Source organism: Clarias gariepinus, chromosome 27, assembly GCF_024256425.1.
Source record: "Clarias gariepinus isolate MV-2021 ecotype Netherlands chromosome 27, CGAR_prim_01v2, whole genome shotgun sequence".
NCBI classification, from domain to species: Eukaryota; Metazoa; Chordata; class Actinopteri; order Siluriformes; family Clariidae; genus Clarias; species Clarias gariepinus.
In genome coordinates this window covers 4883035-4903974 of record NC_071126.1, presented here as the reverse complement: position 1 = coordinate 4903974, position 20940 = coordinate 4883035, and the positions used below count along the sequence as shown (strand labels likewise).

General features: G+C 39.3%; 1 protein-coding gene across 9 annotated transcripts in view; it reads right to left on the bottom strand.

Moving 5' to 3' along the window:
* Positions 1-20940, bottom strand: part of dab1a (DAB adaptor protein 1a) — a 409818-nt gene that overhangs the window by 117235 nt on the left and 271643 nt on the right. For all 9 annotated transcript variants that reach the window (XM_053488880.1, XM_053488879.1, XM_053488881.1 and 6 more), the window contains exon 2: positions 3838-4039. In XM_053488880.1, the coding sequence (XP_053344855.1) occupies positions 3838-3904 (67 nt within the window). In that variant the 5' untranslated portion in view covers positions 3905-4039. The remainder of the gene's footprint in view (positions 1-3837; positions 4040-20940) is intronic.

Genomic DNA, 20940 nt, shown 5'->3' with positions numbered 1-20940 from the left:
ATTTATTGTTCCTCGTATTACGTGTCTTCTTGCATTGGTGTTTGATACAAAAACATGTTTACTGACCTAAAAATCATCACAACAAACATGACCCACATTCTTATTTTACTGTGTTATGCTCAAAGCATCTGAAAGCACTGCACAGAGTGGGCGGGAATATGTTCATTATATTAAAAAAAACAACACTTTTTTTTTTTTTTACATTGAATAATTTTCAGCTTTATGTTGTTCAAGCAGCATCATTTAATCTGAAGTATGTTTGCCCTGGAATGCTGACCCCACCCAATCATAAATGCAGCACACGGCTCTCCAGTTGGAGTGCTTTTTAACATAAAGAGTGGAAAGTGTGCACATATTTGTGAAATTGGGCTATAGTTGCAGTCTGACCTTGAGAGTCCTGGAAAGGAACTGGAGTTTCCTGGAGCAGTGGGTGTCCAATGAGGGACAGGTGGCACATCAGAAGAGGGCTCTGCCACACAGCTGGTTACTGCATGAGACAAGAGCACGCCCTGGGGCACACGCGTTAAACCCAAGGCTTGTGGGATAAATACGGTCTGCTAACACACACCAAAAAAAAAGGAATGTGCTTACAGCAGTAATGGGAGTCGGTAACCATTCCATAATCAATTATGAGTTGGAGTAAACCGATTGATAACCGGTTTAACCGTCATTATACATTTTCCTAATCTGGATACCGACCAGTAAGTGCATCCCCACGGACAGGAGCACAATACTGTATTACACATAACATGAACACTAGACGTATGAGGCATTTGCAGTAAAAGAAGTATTCCAACAGTTTTCTGTGGAACAAGCTTCATTTAACTTGATGTGCTACATTTAGACTTTGTAAACTAGATAACTGTGCCATAATCCATACAGTTTAATTCAAAATCGAGTTGATGTCTTGTTCAAAGTTATGGCATATTCACAACAACATACAACAATCACAAACTCTTTTCCTTCTCAGTAAACCATATCGTTAACTCTGGTTAGATGCACACATCCATGTTGTGAGCATGCACAGAACATTGGCATAACACGAACGTGCATCTCCACTACACAGCAGTCGCCCAGCTGCTCAGAAAAGACAACATGGAGTGTTTTAGGAATTCTTAACGATTCGAATCAACAACCATTTTTCCTAATCAAATGAACAAGAAATCAACCGTTCATCAAATATAATCCACGATCATCCTATCCATAGCTCACAGTATCAAAAACCTCCAGATTTCACACTAAATCCATAGCATACAGTACTAACAGCCCACATGCCATGTGTTGCAGTGTAATGCACATGCGGGCTCACGCTGAACAAGGCCAAGACGCTGGTTGAAGTAGGACCCGGGTCTAAAAATGATTCAGAAACGTATTGTGCTGGCCTTCAGTGTGATTTATGACTAACTGAAATCCCCCAAATAAAATCTAGAAAAATGAATAACGCATTAATACAAGAGAGAGGGCATTGTTGTCTTGGGAGGAAAAACAGATTCACATTTTGCTTCACGCTTGGCTTAAACCACACTGAGAGGTTAATGTCGCTTAGTAGAGTGGTTGTCTTTTCTATAATAGACTTTTGTAGAAAGTAAGGTCAAGGTGAAAACCATCCATTAAAAGAAAACAAGTATTCTAACATAATGTGCGGTTTTCTCCAGTATATGTAGAACTGGCTTCATGTAGCTTGAAGTACTACATTTAGACTTCGGAAACAAGACAACTGTGCTACATTACATATAGGTTAATTAATCGTTCATTTATTTACTATCTTTCGTTCTTAGGCTGGTTTATTGTGTTTATTGTGTTACAGTCCTCATATGACCTGGGGAGGGTTTCTGTCCGACTCCAATGATCTAGCGCATGGTTACATCACACTGAGACAGCGCTCAGTACTCTGGCACTGACGAGACACAGAAATGCTTTTCAGTAGTCATTAGGGGATTTTGGCCCAGCAGGCCAAATTGAACAAACAAACACACACACACACACTACATTCCAACTGAAGTGTTTGTTCTCATGGGAGGCCCCAGTGTGACTTCCAGAAATAAGGCCAGAGATGGCTTGAGCTCCTCCGAGTCAGCAGGAATATAAAGCCACAGGAACAGGACTGTCATAGCCGTACAGTTCCATGCCATTTGTCCTCGTGCCACATACGAGATTGCATTTCTGCTCCAAATAGCTGTGTTACGGTCCAAACAAACAACTCGCTCCTTCAATCCATGCTGAGCTTAAAATGAACTTTGGAGAGCACCAAATGGCAGGGTGTGGTGAATTCAAGCAGCAGAGTTAGTTACTTTTTTAGCCAAAATACTGCAACCCAAAATGCAATCTTAATGATATGAATGTATTAACAATATACTGGAATGATAAATGTTTGGAATGACATACAGTACTGCAGGTAATGCAAGATCAGTCCAATTTTCAAATTCCAATCAAGCGTATATTATAGATACAGTGCCATGAAAAACTTATTTTTTATTAAAAATCCGTTTTTAAGTAATTATTTTATTTATTAAGGGTACAAAATGCTGTCGAAACCTACCTGGCCCTATGTATAAAAAAGTTGCTCCTTAATAAAAGATGCCCTTTGATAAAACATGAATGAACTGTGATTTTTGGAAAGCTGAGTTAAATTTCACTTGCCACACCCAGGCCTGATTACTGCCAGACCTGTTGAATCAAGAAATCACTTAAATAGAACCTGGCTGACAAAGTGAAGCACGCTAAAAGATCTAAAAAGCAACAAAAGAAATTCAAGAAGTAACTGACATATACTGTAATAATCTGGAAAGGGTTACAAAATCATTTCTGAGGCTTTGAGACTTCAGCAATCCATGGTGAGCACCATTACACTTTATAGAGCCAATCAACACAGTAGTTCATGGGCTCCCCAGTATCTAACCAATCAGATAATACTGAATTCTTGTGAACCAATCATAATGCAGAAGGCAGAATTTATCAAAAAATATTTTGATAAATCGGAGAAACTCTTTGAGCATGTAAAAGCGTTAGGGTGAATGGAAGTTGGAATCTTTAATCGGAAAGATTTCAATCTAGTACATTGTCCCTATACAGTAACTGTAGCTAATATGCATAAAAACTACAAGCATATATATTAGTTATCAATATATTCAGGCTCCTTAAACTGTTTTACTGCCAGACACCTTTACAGTATATGTAAAATAAACTTTATTGATCTGCACAGTAAAACATCCAAATATTTATACTGTATATTCAGTATCATTTAGACGTGTACAATAATTGTTGGACTATTTAATAATCTAATTAATTTACTAATCATTCTATGTCTCTATTAAATAGTCCAACTATCATCACCATATCACCACCATTTTTTTCACCGCTGTTTAAAAAAATAAAAATCCATTATTACCAATTCAAAAACCACTAAAATATATACAATATACACAATTTTCAATGCAGAATCACCTTAACCATGTCTGACATAGTATACAGTAGTATTTATACTATAATTTATTCATCCTCTGTTTAATTATGGCTGTCATATTGGGATATTTAAAAAATTTGTGATGCTGTCAAAATCGCAAAACAAATGGAATCGCCACCCAGGTATTGTGATAACGTCATATCGGGTGATCCCTGGTGAGTTCCATCCCCACTGTACAGTAGGTGATACGATTTAACATTGTCGAAAGACAGAACTGAACAACCAGCAACACCGTGCTTACATCTGCATCTCACATTTCATAAATGGGGAAAAAAAAAAAAAACATTGTAAGCTTGTTCAGTGACTACTCATGTTACACACACACACAATGAGTGTATTAGTGTACACCTGCTGTATATCTGCCAGCTTCCTACCTCTCCTCTTGGAATCCTTTTTGACGCTGGGTCTGGCAGCAGGCTGGAGCTCGGCCTCTGTTGACATATTAAGTGGTTATTCCTGTACTGTGCGGCTGGGTGCCTGTGGCTGGCTCATCCAGAGGGGCTTCCCCACTGCCTCACGCTCACTCGGCTGCTGCCTCTAGCCTCGACGCTGCATCTCGAGCTCTCCCTGCAGTGGCTGCGCACACACAACACATGAAAACACTTAAAGGACCTCTAAAGATATATCAATATGATGACTGCTTTTTAGTAATGTATGCTAGACCAATGATATTTAGATCACAATGACTTGGATCAAAACCGGCAAACATGCTGAAACTAAAGGCTTGATTCCAGATGATTGGAAAACAGAAATAAATGTTGACTTTTGAACTCTTAGGAACCCTATGATTGAATTGATAGTGAACTGGTAAGGTACTATTATGGGTTCCTCTTTTTCTACCTAACAAAATTGTAGAACCACATCAGTCACCATGAGCCACTGTTTCACCTTTGTGGGTACAGTTTCATGAAAAAGTGATTACTGCCAGACCTGTTGTATCAAGAAATCAGAACCTGTCTGAAAAAGAACTCTAAAAGCAACACAATCTAAAAAAATTGAAGGACAGATGAGAAACAACAAAATTGGTATGCATTATTCGGGAAAGGGTTAAAAAGCCAGTTCTAAGGCTTTGGGAATCCAGTGAACCACAGTGAAAGCCATACTCACAAATGGAGAAAACCTGGAACAGTGGTGAACCTGAAAGCCACTGCAGACCAAAAGAACACAAAGGCTCATCTTACATTTGCCAAAAATATCCATAAGACTTTTGGGCAAACAGTTTGTGGACTGATGTGGCAGAAGTTGAACTTTTTGGAAGGTATGCATCCTGTTACAGTACATCCAGCATACATCTGTATATTTTAATGTATGTAATTTACTGTAAAAGGGGCCTTTCTATCAAACTTATCCCAAGCCTAAAGAAAGCAGGTCTTTACAGGATAGTCAGTTTTTTTGTCAGTCGATTTTATCAAGTGTTTTTGCATGTAAAAATTGGTAACCCTACATGGTATATATGCTTAAACTAAGACTATGCATAATCATAATTAGACTACTGTACATAATCCTTTGTACAGGTTTTGCTCCATGCTTAAAGTCATTGGGTTCACTAACTGCTTCATGCTTAACTTTCTAAACCATAATTAATGCACTAGAATGTGGAGCCAAAAACTCTTTCAGACACACCTCCACTAAGCCCCGACACCCACACTCATGGTAGCACTTGGGCAGTGGGCATCACCTTTCATGTGCTAATTGGTCTCACTGGCACTGTGGCGGTTCTGTAAAATGATAGATCAAAAGCTTTGCTACACACCAAGTAGAATATGAGGAAAGCTCAGGGACAGCGGCATCCTGCCTCGCAGCACTACACCACTCTGATGATGAGCAAAGAGCTACACCATTAGCCAACCAGTTCCAAACTGACTCATTTAATCACGATCAAGATGGGTTTTTTTTTTTCCCCATTTGTTTGATTTGGCAATATTGCTGAACGTTCCTGGAAACGATCCAAGCAATTCGTTCAAGGCAAAGTAATCAAAATGATAGATCACATTTTGTTTTACAAAAGTTAAATCCCAAACACAAAATATAGATATACAGTACGTAGGAGGGAGCTGTAACGCAAAACGAAAGTCCTCACAAATCCTGGACAGTGCACCGAGATTTAGAGCTTCTTCCAGCAGTTTGGAGGAGTGTTGCGGTGTAAGCCAGAGCAGAAAGGATTTACACAGCTATTTCATTGCCAGAGCTGGAACCCGGAGCCTTGAGACAGAGCCGCTGGCTGGCCACGTGCCTCTCATTGTGCGAAAAGCATTTAATTCCAAATGGAGAGAGCGTGTAGCCGAGCACCAGGGAATCACACAGCACTCTTTATCTGTGAGAAACACAAGGAGAGCCTGCAAGTCCGTCCAATTACTGCCATTATCTCTCTGAGGGACAAACACACAGAGAGAGCGAGAGAGAGAGAGAGAGAGAGAGAGAGAGAGAGAAACAGAGAGAGAGAGAGAGAGAGGGAGAGAGAGAGAGAGAGAGAGAGAGCATAGCTACTTAGGAATCTGCTTTGTATGTCCTTTTAGTCCACCAGTCCCTCCGTCAAACTCGTTTTTTTGGTTGTTTTTTTTTTTTTGGTTCTAAGCCATACTGAGTAATTAAGTTTTAAAAGGATCATGTGCAGTTGTTCAAAGTCTTGATGATAAAAATTTCCCCCCAAAAGCAAGATGTTTCTTATTTATTCTCAGAACCAAACTGTCACTTGCTGGTCCTTTGGTTTGTCCCTCAAGGGAACCTTTTGACATCCTGTGTTGAATCCCTACAAAAAAGGGTTTCTTCTTCAAAAAAGGTTCTAAGCAACCCTTCAGGTATAAAGATTTTTTTCTAAAAAAGTCTAATGTCCTCAGCAAGGACACTGGTACAATAAGTACAACCGTGCACCAGAGCAGACCCTTTAACTAAAAACTAAAGCCAGGATTTTTGCTTTTTAGTTAAGCTTGGCACGCTCGGGATGTTGAGGGAGCAGCAAAAAATATCCAGTACAGTAGGTCTATTTTCAAAAATATCATGTTTTTGGGTGAAAAAGAAAATAGAAGAGTTGCTTGTTGTGCAAAAGAGCAGGTCTGACAAGTAGGCTTTCACGGCATACTTTTAACATAAAACTCACCTTGTTAAAGGAACTCTCATTTTTTGTCATTTTTGGAAAGTCAGATGGATCTCCAGTTTGAGCGTACAGACAAAAAAAGGTGGTCTGAGGTTTGCTTTAACCAAATTGTGTTGGGGTAAGCATTACATACAAAATCAGACGTTTATAGAACGGGAGTGCTGTAACCATCTCACATTTGTGTTACAGTAAGTGCTGAGAGCACTGCGAAATGCATGTCTTCTGCCAGTGTGCATGGGTGCATGGATATAAATAATTTTATTTGAGAACAGCTTCTTGTTTGCAGTGATGTTGTTCTAAATATCAGCACGGCTGTGTTGCCATCGTAGTCATGAGGGCGGATCCAAAAGGTGAAGAGAATAAACCATGGAGGTGGTGGACAGTCCTGTAAATCTCATGTGTTGCTCTGTATATTTCTACTTATTCCACTTTAGAACATCAGCTTACTGTAAGGGTTTGGGGGTTGTATCCCAAAAGGCATTAAATGCAAAGCTAGTGCGCTAAGTTGGGTGCATAATGCCTCGCTTTGCACAGCAAGTAGTGTCCTGGATCAGGGGATTTTAGAAGTAATTTAGCTAGCTTTGTTAGCCGTGAACAAAGCGGCGAGTCATGAACCAGCACGACCAGCGTTTTTGTGCTGAAAGTGTGCTTAAGTGACTGTTTTTTTTTTTTTGTGCAGGTTTGGTAGGCAGCTGCTTTTCCTTCTCTTTTTCAGCATTATGGAGCTACTTTCGCCTATGCTGGCGAGCGACAGTGTAACTAATTATGCAGTAACACATAAATGGCAGTGTGTTGTATTGTGATATCAGCATGGCTGTGATGCGCGCAAATGCCAATGGCATTACAGCCATGCTGGTACTCATGACCTCGAGTGTAATATTGCTTTTATACAACAGTTCCCCAAACACCATTTATTATAAATATAAAAGAATTAATGGCTCACAGGCGTTACAGGCGTTTAACGACTTAGAAGCAGTTATTCAAAGTGATTAACAGGTGTGTTTTCTTGCTGAAAGTCTTTCTCGCTGAAAGAAATACGTTGGTTTTCGGCAGGCTGTTGTTGTCTCTTACAGTACTGCAGACTCTACCAACCTACTCTCAAATCACAGTTATAACTAAAGAACTAAAATGCCTGTTTTGTCATTAAAATCTCTTCCACAGGGTTACAGACCCTGTGTGGAAACCCACCTGCTCACCAATGAAAGGAAAAGTACGAACTAAGCTGAAGTATTAGTCGACATATTAACTTATTTATCCTTTAAGGGAATCCATTATATTGCTTATCCACATACAAACACATACAGACACGTGCCCCCCTCGTGTCTCTACCCAACATTCAGGCATAGTATGTTGTTCTCTCCTGAGGCGAGAAAGACCTATTTTGGAAATCTAGGCTAAGGTCTCCTCCGGGACATGCCACATATTTCGAGACAGAGGAAGAGAGCAGGCGAAAGCACAAGTGTCTGGCTTTACACTGTCTGAGACACCGGTGATTAATGCCTCCTGCACGCCTGCAAAACAGAAACCAATATCGTTTTTGCTGTTTTCCTGTTTTGACACACTCCTCATTTTTTATAACTCGACCACTGCTAGGCTGAAACACTATCTGATATCTGAGACGAGATAACGAACACGCCATTGGTTTTGCTCCGATGATGCTATTTAGCTGCGGCTATCGCATAAGGTTTATCTCTCCTGCCTGAATATACCGTAGGACCACACATTGGGCAGGCAAAAAAATAAATGAATACAGAGATATGTGCCTTTTACCTGTCCCGACATCAACATAAAGTGCTTTCCCAATATACATTAATCAGAGCAACTGAGCTTAATTTAATCATCTATTTCCGCAGCAATTACATTATTAACAAATTAGCATTTTGCACACCAAACAAAATGCAAGCGGAGCACGCCATGAAGTAGATACAGTAATTAGCCTTGTCACTTTTGTTAAACGGTTAAAGTATAGCGCTGCCTCTGTGTTAGAAATACAGACCACATGTCATGACTGCAATTAGGAATAGTGGGTGGGTGGGCGGGCTCATGGGTGAAGAGGCTAATAACTAACGATGCAATTAAAACAAGGATGCTTTTTTTTTTATTGGTGAGCTACACAAATTTTTTTTTATATAAATTGACACCAAGTTTAAACTGAAGAAAATTCATGAAATACGTCTAACTCGATCCCTTTGCAACTGGTTGCCACTCTATGAAAAGAGGTGGCGATGCCAACGCTCCAGTACAATATCATTCTCTACGCCAGAGCAGGAGGAGCGCACGGTGGAAACTTGGGAAGGAGGAAAAGCAGAAGCGGGAGGAAGGAGAAAAGGCAATTTGCTGAAGTTTAAACCAAGGATCAGCATGGGGGAGAAAGGTGATTTAAAGGGCTTTGAACATGACAACAACATGGTTGTTAGTGGCAGACGTGCTGGTCTGAATATTTCTGAAACTGCTGATTTACTGGGATTTTCACACACAACCATCTCTAGGATTTACAGAGAATGATCTGAAGAAGAGAAAATGCTCCAGCGAGCATCAGTTATCTGGAGGGAAATGACTCACTGATGCCAGAGGTTAGTGGTGAATGGCCAGACTGGTTTGAGCTGATAGAAAGGTATAGCCGAGGTATGCCAAAGAGCATCTCCAAATGCACATGTTAAACCTGGAAGCAAATGGGCTTGATTGATGAGTCTTGATTTCTGCTGCAACATTCGGATAGTGGGGTCATAATTTACATAAACAACAAGAATACATGGATCCATCCTGCCTTGTATCAATGGTTCAGGCTGGTGGTGGTAGTGGTGGTGATGTCATAAAATAGAGGATTTTTTTTTTTTTTAACCCTTTGGACTCCTTAGTATCAATCGAGTATGGTGTAAATGCCACAGCCTACATGAGTATTGTTTCTGGCCATGTCCACCCCTTTATGACTACAGAATAACATGCACGTCACAAAGCTTTCAAAATATCAGACTGGTTTACAGTTTACACTAGAGTTTACACACACAGTAATGGTGTAAGAAAACCAACAGCAACCAAACACACTAAGTGCCAGTATTGTAATTGGAAACATCTTAATAATGGGTGGATGAAAATGACCAGACTGCTCTAAGCTGACAGAAGTCTCAAATAAGCACTCTTTATAGCCGTGGTGAGAAGAAAAGCATTTTTGAAAATCTATTTAATGAGATAAATAGAAGTCACACTGGATAAGAGCATCAGCCAAAATTCCATAAATGTAAATATTTCTAGAGGAGCAACGATTTTCAAAGTGCATGCAAACACAAAAATATATTTTTCAAAAAAATAGATTTTGGAATTAGCGTGGTGATCAATGAATCGCCAGACGAAAGAATCCATAACTGAAAATCTACACTATAGGTCTCACATAGCCGCTTACCCTACGGCGTACCCTGTATCGTAGCCTGACATGGACCTCCATACAAATATGTCTAGCCTCTGGAAGCAGTGATGACAGAATATTAATTAAATATTTAACAAAATCCACCTAGTTTAATCCGCCAATGTTTGTAGAAGACCAAGAAACCCTCACCAGAGAGTGGTGAAGAGCCTCAGCACAATGGCAAAGAAACCCTTCTGCCAACTAGTGGGTTGGTGGTGAAATTGCAGAGTGACACGGACAGACCAGCGCAGGAGTATAAACGCTCACAACGCCACAGGGCAATCTCTGCATAGACTTAATGCAAAGGTATAAATCCTGCTTGAGAACTGCAGATACTGAGAACATTATCATTTAATAATGCATGTAAAGGTTAATACTGTATTCATGCATACAGTATGTCTATACAAATGACACTACAAAATGTGAAGAATTATTAGATGATATTCAGACTATAGTCCACAGTATAGTCTAATCTACTACCTTCTTCAATCTCATGTTCATCGTGAAAAAGCACCTTAATACAATCTGCTATTTGGGTCACCGTGCCTCTGAGTCTGCTCCAATTTGTTCATATCTCTAACATCGCTGATTGTCTCTTCTCATTTAGGTCAAAGCTAATAAACTCAAAAGCCTACTTAACCCATTAAGCAGGAACAGAAAGAAAAAGTGAGAGATGCGAGGAGGACGATGGATTGAACGTAAGAGAGAGAGAGAGCTATGATAGAAAATTATAAAGAGACAAAAAAAAAAAACAAAGAAAGGCTTTGGGGTTTGGAGTTTGTCCTACTTAAACATGTATTTTCCCCTAGTTTTCCCCAGTCCCTCCCTTCCTCCCTCTCCCTCTCCCTCCATCCCTCCCTGTCTCTCCCCTTCTCTCTCTCTCTCTGAGCCATATCTCACGTTTGTGCCTTGTGTCTGTCACCTGGTCGGCGAGATTAGCTCTCCTACACGTTCAAGCAGCACGATTCCTATATAATCATGATATGTGTTTTTATCCCGTACAGAAATTCTTGCAGTAGAATTACACCGGCCTCTGAGGTGCATCTATGATGCATGAGGGTGTCCAAAAGGCTTATGCACTTCTAATGATGCTGTTGCCTCTAGACATTTCATTATGAAACAAAGCACCTCGGATTTGTACAAGCCGCGGCTGTAATAAATGGGTTGAGCAGTACTTTGTGTGTGTGTGTGTGTGTGTGTGTGTGTGTTGCTATGCATCTAGGGTCTTGTTTAAGTAAGCGCGCTCTCATACCTGTGTAGAATCTTATGTTTTCCTTAATTCTTTCTTGTTTCTGCAGATACGAGTTATAATTTCTAGGCAAGAACCAACGCAGGCGAGTAATATTTCCCACTACGGACACAATCTGTAAAAAGAACAACTGCGGGAAAGTAGCCGAAATCTTATTGTTCAAGTTTGTACATAGGCAGTTGCTTTAAGTTTCATGATGGCATCGTTTTGTTTTGTTTTTTCTCTCTCCCCCATAAATAATGAATCTTCACCCTATCTTTTTTCACATCACATCTCTCTTCCTCTCATACACCATTCTTCTTCTCTCACTCGAACCTCCCAACGGGTCAATGTCAGATCTATTGAGTGAAAGCTGACCCGCTGTTCCGACACAGCAGTGTGATGGTATCTTCCCAGCAGGTAAACAACACAAACAAGTTTGCCCAGTCCTGTGTGACCTTGTCTGAGAGACAAGTGTGTGTGTGTGTGTGTGGATCGCCAGAGTGATATGATAGGGACGACTTGGCGGTTGAAATGGTAATATGGTGTTACTGGTGAGGGGGCACACAGGGGCTTGGCATGACTTCTGAATATTTGAGTGTCTGGCACCTGTTACAGAGTCCCCGCATTCCAGATGGCACTGTCAAGGCTCATAATATCGGCTATTTCAAAGAGGACAGGAACCACTGGGGAACACTTTGACACCCGTCTCGGACAAAAGCAGTGAAGTCTGACCCTACTCTCTAAAAAACATACAAGTAGGAAACAGCCAGAAGTCACAGCAGGTCCAATGCTGCAATCCAAAGTACTTGGGTATCAGAAAAACTCAAACTCTGACGCGTGCAATGTAATCTTTACTTAACTAATCAACAATTCTATACCGAGTCACTTTGCTCTCTCATACTCTTCCTGAGGTATAGTGGGCTCTAGCCAGAAACTGAGGCACTTTTGTGTTGACTAGTCATTGCTTACACTACTGCACACAAACACAGACCCTCAGTACTAACTCTGAGTAAGCACTTACTTGACTTAATTAAAACGATGGCGCAGCCAACAAGACGTCTATCAGTTCTAGAACCCTGTCAGATAGTTGGCCTTGCTGCGACTTGTTTGCAAAATCTAATCAGTTCAGCTTGTGATGGTAATCATTCCATACAAATCCAACTACCATTCAACCACTCATTTCTGATATTCTAGATGATGTACTTCAGATGTTAGAGACTGCCATTATGGTGGACAAATGCTGATGTATTTCTTTAGAATGTAAATAAAATATAACAAAAAACACATGACACGTCATAAGCTACAGTATGCATACAGTACATCACACTTTTGTCCTCTTCACACCATCAGTATTTGCCTTTGCATTTCCTTTTTTTCCTCATTACTCTTGTTACCCCATGTATACTCTGTATATACTTAATGTCCTTTTAATACTCTTTGTATTTCCTGTTTGTCCTCTTCATACTTTTTGTACATCCTTTAGTCCTCTTTATACTCTCTGTACATCTTTTTGTCCTCTTCATACAATCTGTACTTCCTTTTGTCCTCTTCATACAATCTGTACTTCCTTTTGTCCTCTTTATACTCTCTGTACTTCCTTTTGTCCTCTTTATACTCTCCGTACTTCCTTTTGTCCTCTTCATACTCTCTGTACTTCTTTTTGTCCTCTTCATACTCTCTGTATTTCCTTTTGTCCTCTCCATACTCTCTGTACTTCCTTTTGTCCTCTCCATACTCTCTGTACTTCCTTTTGTCCTCTCCATACTCGCTGTACTTTCTTTTGTCCTCTCCATACTCTCTGTACTTCCTTTTGTCTTCTTCATACTCTCCGTACTTCCTTTTGTCCTCTCCATACTCGCTGTACTTTCTTTTGTCCTCTCCATACTCGCTGTACTTTCTTTTGTCCTCTCCATACTCTCTGTACTTCCTTTTGTCCTCTTTATACTCTCTGTACTTCCTTTTGTCCTCTTTATACTCTCTGTACTTCCTTTTGTCTTCTTTATACTCTCTGTACTTCCTTTTGTCTTCTTTATACAATTTGTACTTCTCTTGTCCTCTTTATACTTTATGTACTTCCTTTTGTCCTCTTCATACTCTCTGTACTTCCTTTTGTTCTCTTCATACTCTCTGTACTTCCTTTTGTCCTCTTTATACTCTCTGTACTTCCTTTTGTCCTCTTTATACTCTCTGTACTTCCTTTTGTCCTCTCCTTACTCTCTGTACTTCCTTTTGTTCTCTTCATACTCTCTGTACTTCCTTTTGTCCTCTTCATACTCTCTGTACATCCTTTTTCCTCTCTATACTCTCTGTACTTTCTTTTGTCCTCTTCATACTCTCTGTACTTCCTTTTGTCCTCTTCATACTCTCTGTACTTCCTTTTGTCCTCTTCATACTCTCTGTACATCCTTTTTCCTCTCTATACTCTCTGTACTTCCTTTTGTCCTCTCCATACTCTCTGTACTTCCTTTTGTCCTGTTCATACTCTCTGTACTTCCTTTTGTCCTCTTCATACTCTCTGTACATCCTTTTTCCTCTCTATACTCTCTGTACTTCCTTTTGTCCTCTTTATACTCTCTGTACTTCCTTTTGTCCTCTCCATACTCTCTGTACTTCCTTTTGTCCTCTTCATACTCTCTGTACTTCCATTTTTCCTCTACACACTTTCTCTATTTCGTTTTTGTTGTTTTTCCTCTCTCACTTGTTCTTTGCTACCCACTGTTTTATATTTTTATTTTTGTTCCAACTTTACTGTGTTTCTTTCTTAATCCATTATATATGCTGTGTTTCCTTTTTGTTCTCCATATTTCCTCTGCAACTCCCTTCGTACTTCCTTTTCGTCCCTTTCAGCTACCTCTGAATTTCTTCTTTTTACATTTGTGTCACCTGGTACCATTTTGTACTTTGTTTTGGCTTCTTGTTAATCTCAGACTTATGTCTTGACCACTATACAGTACATTATATGTACCGTACTTCTTATTCCCTCTGTACGTCTCTGTATATCTCTGTTTTCCTCTTCATATACCTAATCTTAACATGTGCACACTTACCTTTCTCTAAGTGGCTGGGAACTTGGTTCTTCAATAATACACAGCACTCTCTTAAAGATATTTTCTTTTTTTTTTAGCATAAACAGCTAAACAGCTTTTCATTAAGCTGCAGATACACATGATGAAAAATTAATTACACCACACTGACTGTAGGCGAGAACGCAGTTTCCTCTGCAGTAATCCAAATCGAATAAGTGCCCTGTTTGAGCTAAAATGCTCCATTAGTGTATGCATTTACATTTTGAGTGAGTGTCACTTTACACAAAGCGGAAGTAAAAGAAGAAAGAATGAAGCCATGGAAGAATGGAGGGAGAGACGGAGCAATGGAAAAAGAGACATCTGGCTGGTGAATAATGATGAGTTTTATTTTATAAGAGCACAGCGTATGATCAGAGGTGTCCTGCTAACCTGCAGTTTCAGACTCATTATTCTTTCCCAGACTGACATCCCACTTAACACACATGTGTAAACTGCCATTCACCAGCCTGGCCTGTCAATCATTCTCTCTGTTGCCCTTTCGATATAATAGACATATCCCAGCTGGCTCGTCACTGCACCATCACTACGGCATCATCAGTACGAGCTGGTAGGAACACTTAACCCGCGCTCTTGTTTTCCTACTTCCTCCTTCTGCCTTCACTTCTCTTCTAGCACATTCTGTCTATCTTCCAAGTGTTGCCCAGGTAGTCTTTACATGGGCTCTGACTAAGTGCATCATGTCCTAAAGGATACATTTGTGTGTTTTGCTCAGTTAAACATATCTGGATAACTAAAATATCTTCTAATATATATATATATATATATATATATATATATATATATATATATATATATATATATATATTGTGCACTAAACCGAGAATACCTAGAGTGGCTTTGCTCATCTCTAATGATGCGATATGAATAATAATGTAAAATAAAGACAAACACACACTTTTTTTTGTTTTTTTACGGACATAATTAAAATATCTCATTAACGCATTGTCCTTTTCCACTTTTCCTCCTTTGTTTTTTTGCCCTTTTTGTTTTGGCTGGGGCTTAAACAAGCTAATTAGATTTGTCCCCTATTGTGACCTCATGTAAGAAGATACCCTCCTAGCTCTGCTATTTATAAGGTGTTATATTTGTTAGAATATTAAATGCTCAATATATAGAATATTGTTAGTTTAAAATATTTAAAAAACAATTATTTCAATGAATAAATAAACATATATATATATATATATATATATATACTCAGCAAAAAAAGAAACGTCCCTTTTTCAGGACTGTGTATTTCAACAATAATGTTGTAAAAATCCAAATAACTTTACAGATCTTCATTGTAAAGGGTTTAAACAATGTTTTCCATGCATGTTCAACTAACCATAATCAATTAATTAACATGCACCTGTGGAATGGTCGTTAGGACCTTAACAGCTTACAGAAAGTAGGCATTTAAGGTCACAGTTCTAAAAACGCAGGACACTAAAGAGACTTGTCTACCGACTGTGAAAAACACCCAAAGAAAGATGCCCAGGGTCCCTGCTCATCTGCGTGAACGTGCATTAGGCATGCTGCAGGGAGGCACGAGGACTGCTGATGTGGATAGGGCGATAAATTGCCATTTCCGCACTGTGAGATGCCTAAGACGGGGCTACAGGGAGACAGGAAGGACAGCTGATCATCCTCGCAGTGAAAAACCACGTGTAACAACACCTGCACAGGATGGGTACATCCGAATATCACACCTGCGTGACAGGTACAGGATGGCCACAACAACTGGCCGAGTCACACCAGGAACACACAATCCCTCCATCAGTGCTCAGACTGTCCGCAATAGGCAGTCCATGAGGAGGAGATGCACTGCAGTACTTCAAGCAGCTGGTGGCCACACCAGATACTGACTGGTACTTTTGATTTTGAGCCTCCCTTCATTCAGGGACACATTGGGAAACATTTTTAGTTTATGTCTTATGGTGTTGACTATACATTACACATTAAGTTTAGTGAAAGTAAAAACAGTTGAAAGTCAGAAGACGTTTCTTTTTTTGCTGAGTGTATATATATATATATATATATATATATATATGATAACTTAATGTCAAACTTTTGTCCCCTAGGACATATATTAATACACATCAAGCATGCATCTTTTAAGAGACAAAAAAAATAATAATTCAGATAAAAAACCTGGCTCAAAAATGATAAATGTGACACATGAGGAAGGAAGCAGGGCTTCTAGGTCTGTCAGTTAATACTAGTTAATTTATTTCTTATAAATTTTTATAAATTATAAATTTAAAATTTATTTCTTATTTATTCTTATAAATATCATACCAGATTTATATGTCGATTAGTTGTTTTTATTATGGCAAATATGAAGTCTTCTCTTTTGATGTATTTTTGCAAGATTAATGCGATCATTAAAATATTCATTTTTTTATATTCCAGCTAATTTATCATCAGCCACAATATTCCCAAAGGCCCAGCCATCATTCCTCCAAACCAGGAGGTGTACTTTATCACAGCCCTGACAAATAAGGTCAGAGAAATAATGAAAATCCCACATCCTATCAAATATAAGCAATTCAAATATGCTCATGTCTTCATTTTTTTGTCTCATATTCTTTACTTAATACATGATTTGCACTACCAGTCAACAGCTTGTACACACTTTCCAGTTCCATGATTCTTAATTGTTATTTCTTTCTTTAAAACACTGAAGGCATCCAAAATATACAATAATCTCCTTTAAACAGTTGCTATTGAGATCAACTAATTATATAGCTACTTATGCTCTGTTGATCCTTCATAACAGCTCGAATCTCAGGTGCTGTTTATTAATTAGTGATTTTTGAGACTAGTGATCTAAATGAACATCTCCTCTGCAGCAGAGATAAGTTTTGGTGTTGCTTTGCTGAGATGGTCTTCATGAGAGCCGTTATGGTGCTTGATGGGTTTTGCAAATGCTGTTTTTACTGTCTCAGAACAGCTGAACTTCATGTCTTAAAATCACAACTGACTGTTGTTGTTAATTAATTACCTAATGCTGTATGTGTTATTTCATAGTTTAAAAAAAGAACTAATTTTGATTTTGTATTCCTAAATAATTATGTAACACTTGTTTAATTTTGCTTTGTTACTACTACATGTGTCGAATAAAAACAACCATGAATGGGTGTCTCTGCAAAACTATATGGAAGACGTTTGGAACCACCGGGACTCTTCCTAGAGCGTGCTGCCCGGCCTAAGTGGGCGATTGAGGGAAAAGGGCCTTCAAGAGGTAATAAAGAGGTAATCAAGAGGTAATCAAGAACCTGATGGTTGGTCTGAAAGAGCTCCAGCATTTCTCTTTGAAATAAGGGGAACCTTCCAGAAGAACAACAATTTTGTAGCATCATACTCAAAAAGACGCTAGAATTGGTGCCAAAGGTGCTTCAACAAAAAAAAAAAATTCTGTAACATGATCTAAGAGTCCTTCAGGTGCCTTTTGGCAGCAACTCCAGACAACTGTTATGTGCCTTATACTGAGGAGTGGCTTCCGTCTGGCCACTCTACAATACAGGACTGATTGATGGAGTGCTGCAGAGGTGGTTGTTCTTCTGGAAGGTTCTTACTGGGAGCTGGAATCTGGGATCGCTGAAGCTTTTTCAGACTGACCATCGGGTACTTGGTCACCTCCCTGACTTAGGCCTTTCTCCCCCAGTCGCTCACTTTGGCCAGACCGCCTGCTCTAGGAAGAGTCCTGGTGGTTCCTAACTTCTTTCATTTACGGATGATGTACGTATAGGACACTGTGCTCATCTGGATCTTCAATGCAGCAGAATTTTTTTATTGTGCCCTTCCCCAGATCTGTGCCTCAATACAATCCTGTCTCCGAGCTTTACAGACAATTCTTTGGACCTCATTGCTTAGTTAGTGCTCTGACATACACTATTAACTGTGGGACTCTTATATAGACAGGTGTCTATCATATCCAATCAACTGAATTTACCAGTAGTGGACTCCGATCGAGTTGAAGAAACATCTCAAGGATAAACAGTGGATTTTTTGTTGTTTTGCATTTTGAAATCCATTTACTCAGTTACCCAGTTTAAATCTCAGAAAACGATGTGCTCTTGTTTTGACTTTAAAACCTTTTAAAGCTTAATTTACAAATAATAGCCACTGAATAATTCATAAAACCTTCTACCAAAATAAAGGGTTCACATAAATGTTTACTGACTCGCCCAACAAGTACCCTTAGACTCCCATTATACTGTACATGAGTATACATAATGCACTTTTCTGTTTTCATCTTGGCGGTTATTAGGAATGCACCGATACCAACAGACGGAGTACGAGTACATGTACTGTACATGTAAAAAGTTGGATTGTGAGCATCATAAATCGCTCATATACTTTTAAAGTGAATTTCATCAAAAGAAATAATAGAAACTCAGATTATTTGTTGCACAAATATTAATATAAAAATAATTAATACAAAATGTAAAGTAAAAATTAAACAAATTACCATGCACTTTACCTTTGAAAAGAATTGTGGCTGGTGTATGATGAGAGAGGAGAGAAGGAGGCGGGCTACTGTGTACGACAGCACACACACTAACAGAGATTCTCTATCGGCAAACTGGAATCTTTACCAAGGAACCTCTGAGAGAGAAGAACCATTGGGTCAGTTGTGATCATGTGATGCTCAGCAGACAAAGCGCATGCATACTCCTCGTATTTTAGACCTTACTTGTTTATCAAGTTAAAGTTTAAAAAAAAATAGCTTGTCTTGAAAAACACTCACAGACCAAGTTACTCGCAATCCAAGGTTCCACTGTACTTCCATTTGGATAATCGCTGACACCAAGTAGCGATGCCAGTACCTGAAGATGACCTCATATTGCCTTGCTAGTGTGTTTAAACCCTGAAATTTCTCTGCATGTAGTGCTGTGCAACTCTCTGTGGAATAAAATCCTCATTGATCCTTCAGATGTGCTTTTTCACACAATTAATCAACTTCTGTTTACTGTGCTAAATACATTCTGTTGGGTTGGAAAGTGTTTCATTTTCCTTCATGTGCTCTTTGGAGTCATTTGGCATCATGACAACTTCAGCAAACAGCAACAGTGTTGCAACCTTATTGTTAAGAGATTAAAAAATTATCCACACTCTGGTTATATTAAAACTTCTGTTGGCCGCAGAGTCTTATCGGCGCTTTCGGTGTGAACATGCTACATCAGTTCATTTGTAACTGCAGTGCGAACAAACATGGATGGCCCACTTGTGATTTTCCCCGAAAGAAAAGAAGCGTCAGTGATTCATTTTTATGGGGTTCAATGGTATAAGTAAGAGCGTAAATAAAAGAGTTTGGATATCTGCAAACAAAATTTGGGGCGAAACTCTAAGGACGACAAAAGTTTCCTAAAGAGAATCATTACTGGAGATGAGACATGGATTCATCACTACGAGCCTGAAAGGAAATGGTAGAATATGGAACGTACTATAAACATCTTTAATCACTGATCAAGACAAAGTTCAAAAGTCAACCATCAGCTGGAAAATTGATGCTTACAGTTTTCTGGGATTTTCGGGGGCCAGTATTGAAACGTTATCAGGAAAAGCATACAACCATCAACAGTGCTCGTTACAGTGAGATGATTATTGAAGAGCTGAAGCCTAAACTCCGGATTAAACACTGAGGACTGATATCCATGACATCCTGATATCCCTGATCTTGCATGACAATGCACTGCCCATACTGTCGACACTCTGCGAAAACTTTGTTTTGAGGTCTTCCACCCTCCTCCCTAAGCATTCTCCCTATAGTCCTGAACTTGCTCCATTGGATGTCCACCTGTTTGGTCCTAAGTTAGCAATACAGACAAGCTAGACTGGTGTACTGAAGTATCAGAACAACTTTATGAGTATGAGAACAAAGAGATTTATAATTGTGTTACCTAATACTGGTATTGATATTGGTATCGCCCTTATTATTATCCAAGGTAACTGTACGAACTGTGCTCTATAGGTGATGGAAAGAGATTGTATTAAATAGGCAGCCTATTACTTTTACCGCTTGCAGTCTGCTGTACAGCAATGGCAATAATTATACCATTATATGGTGTATAATTTGAGTCCATTACTGTATATGATTATGTACATGGCTTAATGAAAGTGTGTAGTTAGTGTAATTAGACTGAGTAAAATTTCCATTCAAACCTGGAAACACCAAACCATTTTCATGTCTAATGATTCTAAATAACTGAGTACGCATGTGCCCGGTGCCGTGAGGTCTATGTTTCCCTATTCTGTTGTTCTCAGGCTGACGGACTACAGCTGGATTAGCACAAAGCTCCTGTTTGCTCACTAATACACGTCACAACAAAGCGCCCCTTAATAGAAAAATCGCTTCATCACCGCTCGCCTGGCAGTGTTTGTTCCCCTTTGTGTTTATATAAGGGCTTAAAGGGTTTACGGTCATGTACTCGCGATGGAATCAAATGTCCAATAGTCAGAGAGCCTGTTGTCCCCCGGTTAAGTATGATGGCTTAGAAGGAAGAACTCGGCTAAAACTGGAAGTCATAATTCTGTGTCTGTGTGTGTGTTTTCAGTCTTCCTGTAACCAATTTTTCAAAACGAAGAAAGCAAACAAACTTAAATCATTATTCTGAGAACGATTACTGTAGAGACAGAGATTAGAGTTGATTCACATCTCTTTCTCTCCCTCACTCC